This window comes from Aptenodytes patagonicus, chromosome 6 (assembly GCF_965638725.1).
Source record: "Aptenodytes patagonicus chromosome 6, bAptPat1.pri.cur, whole genome shotgun sequence".
In the NCBI taxonomy this organism is placed as follows: Eukaryota; Metazoa; Chordata; class Aves; order Sphenisciformes; family Spheniscidae; genus Aptenodytes; species Aptenodytes patagonicus.
Window position 1 is genome coordinate 33,280,568 of NC_134954.1, and position 12,383 is coordinate 33,292,950.

Here is a 12,383-nt window from a genome sequence, read left to right on the forward strand (position 1 = left end):
TTTTGTTTTTTACCAACCAAACGCCTGAATAAAAGCATCCAGGACCCAAACTGCACATTAAATGGGTAGAGCATGGAAACACACGCTTCCCGAGGCAATGATGTACGCTCAGATTAGACTCAGAATCTGATGGGAAGGGGTGGGAAAGGGCAGTGCTTTGCCAGGCCACAGCCCATAGAGCCGCCAGGTGTGATGGGCTTCTTTGGGCCCCAGGAATCCAAAAGCAAGGCTTGTCTCCGGGCCATCACCAGGTGGCCCTAGAAAACAGCTTTTGCCAGTCTTGCTGAACCTTCCCTGGCTGGTTAAATCAGATTGCTTTTATTTTATTGGGTTTGTTTTTCTGAAAAGCAGGACAGAAGGCATTGTCATCTGCAGTCGTCCCCCTTCATCAACACCTCTGGGAGGTCCTTTTGGCCCTGACCCCCTTGGACTGGTTTTGGCTCTGCTGCCAAGCAGTACAGGGGGATGCTTCTGTGCCACAGGGTATTTGGTATCAAATAGGGCTCCTTCGCAGTGCTGTGCACTCCTTGGCTTAGCTGCTACACCTGTAGCGGGGACAGCTAGATGCCAGCACTGTGACTGTCACATAGGTGCCCACCACTGCTGTCTACCTAGCAACTGGAGAGCATCCCAATGGAGAATTCATGCAAGGGAGGCATTGATTGCAAGGGAGGCATTGATTTGCAAGCCCTTCAGTTGCCAGTAAGCACAAGCCACGTACCCCAGGGGCTGTCACCCTCCTTTGGAAATAACACAGCACTATGGGAAAAGCAATCTGAAACCATGCAGTTAAAGGAGTTTGCCCAGGGGTAGGTTATCCATACAAGACCAGGTATTTTAGATGATCTCAGGAAGGCAAAAGCAGATAACAAATGCCACGTGCTGGCAGCGGCTGTTTTGCAGCCAGGCTGTGCACTGACCTTGTGCAGCTGGAGCCTGAGCCTGGGGGCAGCATGGTTTGGTGGCTGAGCACTGCTCCGGGATGGAGGTGATCCAGATTAATGTCTGCCACAAAGACCCCCCTGCATCAGCCTGGGCTTTGTCTTTCTGTGTTGACAGGCTCCACCTGTGAAGCTCAAGCAGGGAAAGATGCTTCCTTGTTCACCTGATGGCAGGTCCTGTGCCCGTCCCTCACCTGGCACCAGGGCGATGAAGTGCTAGCTGTCCGGGATGCCGTAAGAAATTGCTGCCCCCAGCTCTTAGTCCGCTTCTCCAGCCAGCTAGAGGAACTTAGGTTAGTAAATATAAAAGGCCAAAAGAGGGCAGCTTTTAGCTCAGATTCCTTCCCCAGCCCAGCGAACATTCGTGCTGGCCAGAGCAGAAATGTGCAGCCAGGACCAGGACACCAGCAGCGCCAGCCCTTGGCACCCCATGGCTCTGAGCCACAGGGTTTCTCCCCACTCCCAGCCTCTGGCTCCTGAATCTCACAAGCATCAGCATGGACCTCCCATGGTTTGACCGCAAAGCCCCAAACCAGACTCCTTCTCAGGTCACATACCCTTGTGGTGACCTTCCCAAGGTTGACCCGTTCTTTGTGCTCATCTCCCACTACGCTTGCCCTCCTTCCCTGGGGGGAGTGTCCCCCTGCCAGAAATTGCCCAGCAGCCAATAAGCATCACTTGGGCTGTAATTCCAGCCCGGTGATGTGAATGTGCAGCTCCAGCCCCATTTCTACGCTTCATTACATGGCTTGGACCCCACTTGATTGAATTACAGTTTTGCTGCATCGAGTGAAAATTAGCAGGCAGGTAACATTCAGCATGATGTGAAATCGCATTGGCAGGGTATCGGTGTCCCTTCACCACTGTGCCTGGAAGACGCTAAGCAGAGCAGTAATTCCCCAGGCCCCAGAGGCCTGGGCACATCTTGCTGTGATGGAGGCAATAATCGATGCTGCAGTTATGCCTCTGCCTCTCGGAGGAAGGAAGCCAGCAGGGAACAGGCAGGACTGCCCAGGGTGTAGCCTTGAAACTGGGGTGTCCTCTCCCCCATGCTGCCCACAGTGCCCAGGGGACAACGGGGATGCTCCCTATGCCTTGCCAGCCAGCCCTGGACTAGCCTCATCCTTCCAGACTTGAGGCTTTGGTTTATTTAAGCTGTTGCTACAGGGGGAGTTTGGGGCTGGCTGGAGGGGAAGGCTGGCATGCATACTAATCCAGGTGTGGATTAGTAGCTGAGATCTGACCTCCTACACTATCCTGGCGCATTTTTTCTCTAAATCAGGCTCCAGCTGACTAAAGTAGCTGTAAACAACTGTACACCAGCTAAACACAGGTAAATCAGCTACGAGCAGGATTTTCCCCTCTGGCCGCAGAGCAGCTCCTTTAAGGAAAGAAAAAAAAAAAAAAAAAGGACAGGCAGCAGATAAAGTGCTCTGACATTTTGGGGGGCTAAGCAGAAATTTGTGGTGCAAATCACCCAAGGAGGTAGTATGAGATGCTGGTGTGCTGCTGGAGAGCACTGGGTGATTCATGAGCCCTAAATCTCCACCAGTGCTGCGCTTTCACTCTCTTTGCCGTGCTTGCAGCTCGGTAGGCTCCAAGATTTACTGCCCTACAAATGGGTGCTGGGAAACTGAGGGTTTTTCTAAGCCTCCTGCTTATCACTGACAGCAAGGCTAATCCACTTTTTTTTTCTTGAGTGTCACAGAAAAATTATAGGGCAAAATCTGCAGCTCTGACTCCTTCCCCAGGCAAAGCAACGTGCAGCCTTGGGCAGGAATTACACCAGGGCAGGGAGTGACTGAGACTGAGCATTATTTGGAACAGGAATGAGGGATGGATGTGTGACCATGTGTCTGCAGACAAACCTGAACCACGCTATACATCATACCTGTGTGTGCTTAACCCTCCTGGATTCAGCATCCTTCTTCCTATGTGGAAGTGTTTTAGCCTTCCTTTGAGTTTCCAGGCTGCCACATTATCAGGCAGCTCCAAAAGAGCCCTTCAAGGCCAAATTTCCTCCCCACCCACACTGATCCGTCACGGGGTTGTTCAGTGTGTACCCCAGCATAGGACAGCCTGCCAGGGACGGGTCCAGGTGGGTGCAGGTACTTTCTCCTCAATTTTCACTGGGCTGCCCTGTGCTTTGTATCCAAAACCAATACAGTGTCCTGGGATAATGAAACCAGCAGGGTTTCAGTCTCCCCTCCTCTGGCCCCAGGATGCTTGTGAGCACAAAAGCAGTCCTTCAGAGCAGTTGTTTACCCAGCTGGAAGCCAGGGAGGAGTGAGTGGTTATATCCCCTCCAGGCACTGCTTGTGCAAAGTCTGTTGGGGATTTGGTATCATGGCTCATCCAGGTGGGAGGAAAGGATTGCTCCTCTCTTGCCCTCAGCCCAGGAGATGTCTCACCCACCCCTAGATGTGTCCTTGGTGAAGCAGAGATGAGGGGATGGTTCTATTCCCAAATAACATGTCTTTTCCTCTGAGGTCCCTATGGGTGAGTGGCCCTGCTCCAGCCTGGGCTTCCCCAGGGCTCTCTTCCCCTCCTGCAAGAAGGGGTAGCTCTGCTTTGCCCAGCAGCCATGGTCCTGGTGGCCAGGAGGTGCTCAGAGATGAAGGACCAGTGCAGTACCCCTGCTAGCAATGTCCCCATCACCCTTCTGAGGGCAGTGGGCAATTTAGGTGCATGGAGTCGCAGATGCAGCAGATAAACCCTAAGGCTGCTGAAATCTCAACCCCTAAAATGGTCAAAAGAGGACATCCTACTTTCCTCACTCTCCGCACACAAGATTTTATTCCAAGCATCCAAGCAGTCAGTTAGGAAGCAGCCAAACCGTACTGTAGATGTTGAGGGAGAAATTCAAGTGATGTTTTGCTTGATCTGGTGTGAGACAGCCTCACGTCCCCTCCTGGTGCACTCAGCTGCAGCAGCGGGATGCAGCACTTGCCATGCAAAAATGACGTCTGTCATCCCAGCAAATCGCGGGAACAAAGGCAGAGAGCTTGCTTCTTTTGTCTCTGCCTGCTCAAGTTCCTCCTGCCGAATTTCATGGATTGGGGAAAAAAAAGTGACAGGCAGAATAAGGGTTGCGATGCAAGCATAGCACAAAAAGAGTGATTTTTTGGTGAAAATGCCAGCCTAACCCGTCAGAAAACCCTTGTGCTCACCTTGCTTTAACCTGCAAACCTGTGATTGGTATGTGTGAGTTTGCAGAGGACATTTCCAGGCAGTTTCACACCGAGGCGATTCCTCTATCCAGCAAAAATCAGTAAGCTGTGGCATTCTGCCCCAGGTTGCTGAGAATGCTAAAAGCTTGTAAAGCTTCATAGTGGGTTTGTATGAATTCATGGAGGAAAAAACCCCACCAAAAAGTATAATACACATCTGCACTTGTCTTGTGCTCCTCCAACTACCTCCACTCCTTGCTGCTTACAGAGACACAATGCTGGGCTAGATGGATTTTGTGCTGCCTTGGAAAGGCTGTTTTCACATCAACTCCTTTAGAGGAAGATTTTGTTCTTCCTCAGTTTGTGGCTGCTTTAGCATTTCCTGTGGATGAGGCTGTAAAGTCGGCTTAAGCTGGTCCTTGAAGGACTTTGCTTGGCCTGAGGAGGCATCTGAGGTCATGAAATGGAGCTGAGCTGCTACGCTGCAGATGAACGGATTATTTCTCACTCCTGTATTAGAAGCTCTCTGGATTCAGTTGTTTCTCCACTATTATGCTGCTTTTATCCATCCCTCCATCCCTCCCTCCACCCATCCTCCCAGGAGCTCCTGGAGACATCTCAGGACTATGCTCCTCTGATCCACAAGACCTCCTTGGCCCCAAGAGCCTGCATGTTCAAATGGGCAGGGATGGAGGGCCCAGCTCCGTGGGACATGGACCCTCCCAGCACAGGGTGGAGCACAGGTGGGTGAGACAAAGCACAGAAAAACACCCAGGTGAGGCTGTTTCCAGAAACCACTCAAGAAACTGGTAGCAGAGGTCTGAGTCGAGCATTTAGAGGGATAATCACCTGTGGAATATTCAGGATCTCCCTCTCCCTCCCTCCCTCCCTCCTTCCCTCTCCCCCCCTCCCCCTCTCCCTCTCCCCCCCTCCCCCCCTCCCCCTCTCTCTCTCCCCCCCTCCCTCCCTCCCTCCCTCTCTCTCTCATTATTCCCCTGTGCCCCTTTGCTCTCCCCCATTAATCCTTTCAGTGGGGATGCCTAGCTGTATCATGCCACTTCTGCAGCCGGATTAAAGCATTGCCTTTCCGGGAGGAAGGAGTCCCATTAAATCCATGATGCTCTTTTCCCTCAGAGTTAATATCCGGAAGACTCCTATGGGACTTGTAGGCTATTCAGCCCTTAATGATCCTGCATTACCTGGCCTCCTTATCCAGTGAGTGGACTGGAAGGTCCTTGGAAAGGAAGAGAGTGGATGAAGGTGGGAAGGAGAGTGGCACAAGAAAAGAATGCTGACCACAACAGGCACAGGTGCGCTGTCCCCAGAAAGCCTCCCCAAGGGCTTTTCCCCACCATCAGGGCTTGCAGAGATGAGACTTTCCTACACCGTATTAGCCAGTGCTGCCTCTCCCAGCTAACGCAGGCCCTGGAAAGCCACCGGTCAGGCAGAGCTCACCCATGAAACCCTGGCAGAAGGGGGGAGCAGCCCTCCTAAGCCATCTGGAGGTGCTGGTCCTGTGCCTTGTCCCACCATCAGCTCTTCGAGAGGTGGCTGCCACAGTTCTGGCTCTCAGTGCAGCCTTTGCGCTGTTCCTGCATCCCAGGCATTAGTCACCAGGATGCTATTAATTAGCCTCAGCGATTCCCAAGAACGGGGGCAGCCCTAAATACAGCTCTTGCCTGTTGACTTTGTTTGGGCTGGTGTCTCTGCTTTTAATGCAGAAACAAAAGGGAGCAGACTAAGACAAGTGATGCTATTAAGGAGGAAGAGGCAGGGGAGGGAGAGAGCATCCTGCATGCTCCAGGAGTTGGGATGCTCTCTGCAAACCAATTTCCGCCCCCCAAGTCACCGGCTTTGCCAGAAACTGCTGGCAAAAGCTGCTGCTCCAAGGTTTTGCTTTGCCTGGGTGATAAAGGGCTAACTGGATGCAGATTAAAAGTCACTATTATGGATAATCCGCAAGTGGGCCGTGGAAGCACGGGAAGCATCCCTCTGTTGTCTCTGGGCAGGGCGCCCGTGGATGTGTGCTGGCTCCAGCCCTTTGTGTTTCACCAAAAAAAAAGAAAAAAGATACTTTGAACCACAAGATGAGCTGGGGGAAGGGAGATGGGATGGGGGGGGGGCTGGGAAGAAATAATTGCCATGTCTGAAAACAGTTACTATGGCAGCAAGTCTCCTTGATGCTGGAGCTAAATGTTGGGGACCTGCAAGGGTGCCTTTGTCAGATACTGAAGACACATTTAGATGCTAATGCTGACTTTAACCTTGGCTGCTTAACCTTGATGTGATGGAAAGGGGGGGGAGAAAAAGCAGAGGAGGGGGGGCCCATGGAAAAGATGGGTTTCCTCTCCGTAAATTTGCCACTGAATGGACTTGGCAGACTCCTCTCAGCTGCGATTAACACTGTTATTTCTGCGCTTAATATTCAGCGGAGGTCTTAACAGCCTATTTATGGATAGCTGGCAATAGCTGCAGCATAATTCACCACTGCAACGCTCCTGTTTATCTCCATCCCCTTGGGACCATCTGATATAAGGCCGTTTTTTAGAACATCCCCTAGGTTTGATCATCCTGTCTCTGTAATCTCACCTTCATTTATAACTCACAATCAACACTGGAGTGAAAAAAGGAGGGGTGCAGAGAAGTGTCTCCTTTGGACTTTAGCTGTTGCGGGGAAAGAAATTTTGGTGGTCTGTTTAGAAAAGGAAGCCTTTCGACTTGAGGCTCAAAGCTGTCTTCAGCAGTGGGGATGAAGGAGGAGGGAGGGAGAGGGTTAGAAGTGATGGAGGTGAGAGGGGGAATTCCTCCGGGGTGCTGCCTGGCCACACTGAGGGCATCTCCTGCGCTGGACCTGGCACTCCTGGATCTGAGCATGAGCTCACAGCCTGAAGGTAAATTCCTAAACCACAAACCTATTGTGCACAGATCAGCCACTAATTCTTGGGGCAGCCCGGGTTGCACTTGCCTTGGGATTATCCTTCACAGCAGCTTTTAAGAAAGCTTTTGCTGGAGCAATTCAGGTAGAAGAGATGAGAGCAGTAGCGGGTCTGCTGGTGACACTGCTCACAGATCTGACCCTATTCTTCTCTCTCTGGTGTTTTTTTCTTTAATGCTTTAGCTCCTGGAGTCTGGTGATCACTCACAGCTTTCTCCACTTGCCCTCGGAAGCTCATTACATTTACGAGGTCATGGAGAAAAGCCTGAACTCACACCAGCTCAAAGGCCAGCTGAGCAGGACAACCCCGGTGCACAAAACATTTTCATTTTCCAGCCCGTATGACGTCTGTGCCTTGCTTTTTGAACGTCTGTGGAGAGCGCGAAGGCAATGCCGCTTCACACGTGCCAAGGAGCGTTTCTTCCAGCTGCATGCTGAGGGGGACGGACCTCCCTGCACTTTTCACGCTGTCACCACATGGTGATTTCCATCAAAACTGTGCCCAGTGTCACCTCTGGAGACCATCACAGCGAGCTGCCTGTATTTTTAATGATGGCATGTGTTAGCAGGTAATCTTATCTCCATGCAAAGCTGCAACACGCATCTTCGGGATGAAATATGAATATGAGAAATGATCCCACTCCAGCCTGACAATCCTCACTGCACGCCGCGTGGTGAAAGCATCTTAAATTAAAAGCAGTATCTGTCTTCTGCAGTACACTTCTTTCTCCAGGGCTTTCTAGTTAAGCTGTCAGATACAGCTGATATTTATTTTACAAATGCTGTAAAAGAGGGGATGGGTAATATTGTAGGAACAACCCTGCTGCTGCTCTTTGGCTCAGGAGCAATACCAGAAATAAATGCAATTGCAAAGAGCTGGGCAGGCCTTCCCCAGAGCATGCAGTGGAGGTTGCTTCCCTGTCCCCACGCTGCCCTGGAAGGGGCTTCAAGGAGGAGTAGCTGGGCCAGCAGCCACATGGCTTGGGGCACTGAGCCGTGCTGGGTCCTGGGGGGCTGGCTGGCCACAAGGACCTCAGGGTCGAGGGTATTCACGGCATTTATGAAATACGAGGTGCAAAAAGCATTAACAGCAGTGATGAACGTTAGTGTCCCCCCCGCCCTGGATTCAGCGCAGGTGAGGTTTTCCCCTCCTGACATCGCTTGGCTTTGGGAGACTGTGACAGCCCCTGGGGGATGCAGATGCTCCGTGTCGCAGCACCACGCTGGGTGCCGGTGACTCCCGAGCTCGCAGCGCCAGTGAACACTCTGCCTTTCCGGGCGCAGAGCATCGCTCTCCCGCTTTCCAGGCTCAGCTCATCACCGGTGCCAGTCATCCCCGCAGAGCTGTGCCTGAACCACTTTTGCGACCCCCCCGATTCCCTCAGCCGGGGATTATACATGGTGCAGCAGAAGGTCCCTCCTTGCGTCTCTGTGCATCGGATAATGCCTTGGCTTGGAACTATTTTTAGGGTCTTTTATCACTTCTGTGGTCGGTGACGATGAAAAGCGCAGGGATAACCAAGCTTTAGCCACAGGCGGGCGCAGCGGGAACTTGCTCCCAGGGTCCCCCACCCCCGCGCCGGGGCTGTCCCCGGGCAACGGGGCGCAGCAGGCCAAAGACCCCGCGCCGCCCCGGCGGTGCGGGCAGGAGCGGGGACGGGCAGGTGCCGGCGCGGGCAGGGCGGGGGGCGGGGCCGGCGGAGGGCGGCGGCGCGGCCCCTCCCCCCGGGCGGGGCGGTGGCCGGCAGTCCCCCAGCGCTGCCGCCGCGTGGAGCCGCGCTGCCCGCCGCCCGCTCCGCGCCCGGCCCAGCTCACCCCGAGCCGTGCCCCTGCGGGCCGGCGGCGGCGCGGGGATGGGCGCGGGGCTGTGAGGGCGGCGTGAGCCGTGGCCATGGGGAACATCTCCTCCAACATCTCCGCCTTCCAGTCCCTGCACATCGTCATGCTGGGCCTGGACTCGGCGGGGAAGACGACGGTGCTCTACCGGTTGAAGTTCAACGAGTTCGTCAACACCGTGCCCACCATCGGTTTCAACACGGAGAAGATCCGGCTGAGCAACGGGACGGCCAAGGGCATCAGCTGCCACTTCTGGGACGTGGGTGGTCAGGAGAAGCTGCGCCCGCTCTGGAAGTCCTACAGCCGCTGCACCGATGGCATCATCTACGTGGTGGACTCGGTGGACGTGGACCGGCTGGAGGAGGCCAAAACAGAGCTGCACAAGGTGACCAAGTTCGCCGAGAACCAGGGTACCCCGCTGCTGGTCATCGCCAACAAGCAGGACCTGCCCAAGTCCCTGCCGGTGGCCGAGATCGAGAAGCAGCTGGCGCTCCACGAGCTGACCCCTTCCACCACCTACCACATCCAGCCCGCCTGCGCCATCATCGGCGAGGGGCTCACGGAGGGCATGGACAAGCTCTACGAGATGATCCTGAAGCGGAGGAAGTCCCTCAGGCAGAAGAAGAAGCGGTAGAAGCCCCGCAGACGCGGGGAGGGATGGGAAAGCAGACAAAGGAACCGAGGGGGAGAGAGAACCAAAGCGATCCTTTTTGGTTTTAATTGTTATTACTATTTTTTTCCCTCTTCCCCCCCCCCCCCCCTCTTTCCAAATGAAAAGACAATAGTGGTGATAACAAAGCCGCTCCTGCCAGCCAAGCCCAGATCCCGGCTGCGGGCGAGAGCCGGGATCTCCCCTCTCCCACTGCCCCTTTCCGTGGACCACCGTGCTCCCAAGGGCCGGGTCCGGACCTCCTGGGCCCCCGGGCCGGGCTGGAGACATGCTAACGGGGCGAGACCCCCTCCGTCCTTCGGGACCACCGAGCTTTTGTGTGCCGGGGGCGAACAGGGCAGGACCCTGTTGAAGTGCATTTGAGAGAAGCCCAGCGTGCTTCTAGATCTTCAACGTGTGCATTTTGGGGTGGGGGGGTTGTAGTAGGGATGCAGCGGGGAGGGATGGATGCTATGTGGTGAAGGCAGCGCCCGGGCTCGGCAAGGTCAGCGGTGAGGGGGTTTCCAGCTGCGCCCCGATGCCTGCCCGCATCCCCGCATCCCTCCCCCGCGTTTGTCGGTGGGAAGGGGTGTTGAAAGCGGGGGGTTGGACCAGCACAAAATGTCTGTTGGGGGGGTGTGGGTGATGGGTAAGGGGACAAACCCTCCCTCCCCGGCTGATGTTTTAGGGCACGGATGGGGGCAGAGCAAGGACAGGCAGCCTTCAGCCCGGGGGGCTTGTAAGGCTTCGGCGCCGGGGGTGCTTAGCAGCTGCTGACTGGTGCTGAGCTTTAAGCTGTTTGCTTGAAAAAAAAAAAAAAAGGCATGGGTTTTGGGTGAATGCTGCTGGAAGTGTTGGGGGTGGGGGGTGGGGGTGTGTGTCCAGGAGTCCCCCTTCTCAAAGGCTCAGTTGTGGCATCTTCTGAAGCAAAGCCCGAGCAGGTCTTTATTGTGCCCAGGCAGAGGCATGCTCCAAGGTGCTAATTTGCTTCAGCTGGGGTGATCCAAGCTAGGGGTTATTTAAAAAAAAAAAAACAAACAAAAACAAACAGAAAGAGCAAGCTTCATGGTACTGGTCACTGTGCTGCTCTGCAGTTGGTGCAGGAGGTCAGGGCAGTGCTTGCTAAACGTGGGGTTTTGGGGGGTCATGGCAGGGCAGGACAGACGGCTGCTGGCACTGAGATAGCCAGAGCTTGCAAAATCTCTGCTGCAAAGAGACTCGGCAGCGCCGGGAAAATGGCAGGGTGTGAAGATTATGTAGGGGGGGTAACGTAGAGGGGTGTTAGTTTTTTATAAAGATTTAAACCCGATTCAAAGCAGAGAGCCCCTTGCTGCCAGCAGGAGCTGTGTGGGCTGCCTCTGCCTGCTGAGCACCCGGGGCAGGGTCAGGCCCTGCCATGTCCTTCTGCCGGTGGACATTTTGGTACCTGGATGAGACTGAGGTCCTGGGGACCAAAAGCCATTTGCTGTCTGTGTTTTGACCTGGGACCCAGCTCTCTGGAGGAGAAGACCAGGGTCCTGGCTTTCCACGCTGCTCACAGAGCAGAAGCAGGCAGCCCTCGGATGGGGGCAAATATCCTGAATTTTGAGCCACACAGTCTGGCAGGATTTTTTGGTGATTTTACACCAGCCTTCCCATTTGAAAACCCCTTCCCTGAGCAGCCAAGGAGAAACCACCAAGCAGACAAAAGAAAAATGCCCTTCGGGTTTCAGGGAGTTGATTCTCCACTTGCAGCGATGAGCGCGGCACCTTCCAAATAGCGTTTTTTTGTTAGGAAACAAATGTTGCAGCCAAGTAGTATTTCTCTTCTTGCGGGGTTTGAGTTCCCAACGCAAGTCCCGACTTGTGCGCTGAGTGAGTGGGCTGGTCCCATCCGTTCAGGTGGCTCTGTTACCACTTCCTTGGGTTTTCTGTGCTTTGTCTTCACCTCCAACACTTTGGTACTTGCTGTCAAGAGAGAAAAAATAAATTATTTATTTTTTGATGCCACAGAAGCCACATGCATTAACCCTTTTTTTGGAGAGTGACCCGTTTTAGAGGCGAAATATAAAGGTATGATTTCCCCACCAGCTCAAAAGCAATCAGGTTTTAAAAATGACACATGCGGGCTATTAGTTGTGGGTTTTGCCTCCTTGCTGTCGAGACAGAGGTCTTGGTTTGGCAAACGCTGGCATGGAAAGCCTGGTGGCATGCATTTACAGAGCTCGGTCCATCCTGGGAGCTAGTTACATCCAGCTCAGCCGAGCAATCCCCTTGGAGAAATGGCTGGTTTTCGGCAGAGCACTTAAGCGTGCGCTGAACTGGCAGCGCATGCTTGAAGGTTCAGCTGAGCCAGGTGAGACGCTGTGGCAGTGCTGTTCCCACCAACTCTGCTTTCTGCAATAATTAAAAAGACTTTTCCAATTAGTAGCTAATGGCTTCCGTGGTATTTCTGTAACATTTCACAACTCCATGCTGATTTTTCCTGTATGAAGATGTGCGTTGCCTATGGTGGGCTAGAAGAAGAGGTGCCTCAGCAGAACAGCGATTAAGGGAAACTGCCTGGATTGTTGCTCTGAAAACAAGCTGAGCTTTTTTGCAAGGTTGTGCGTCTTCTATAAGTATGTTTGAATGACTTTTTTTTTTTTTTTTTTTTTTTTTTAGCAGATGTCATGAGGTATCAGTCTCATTTCCCCAGGTACCTTTGCGGTGTTCCCATCAGTGTTGGATATCCTGCTGCCCGTGTCCTACTCTTGCCATTGTCTGTCAGTCTCTGTTCCTCCTGTCTTTTCTTCTTTTTTTAAAAGATGCAGACATAATGCTGTGAACTGAAATAAATTATTTATACAATGAAAGGGCCTGATAAAAAAAAA

At 53.4% G+C, this 12,383-nt stretch overlaps 1 protein-coding gene across 1 annotated transcript; it reads left to right on the top strand.

Annotated features, from left to right (window-relative positions):
• Positions 1-8,844: 8,844 nt before the first annotated feature.
• ARL4C (ARF like GTPase 4C) lies at positions 8,845-11,940 on the top strand. The gene has a single exon (XM_076342027.1). It carries the CDS (start codon positions 8,938-8,940, stop codon positions 9,514-9,516), a length of 579 nt encoding a protein of 192 aa, XP_076198142.1. The 5' UTR covers positions 8,845-8,937; the 3' UTR covers positions 9,517-11,940.
• Positions 11,941-12,383: the final 443 nt, after the last annotated feature.

Excerpts from the sequence above, each read along its gene's own strand:
- ARL4C (XM_076342027.1), top strand. The coding sequence starts at position 8,938 with ATGGGGAACATCTCCTCCAACATCTCCGCCTTCCAGTCCCTGCACATC.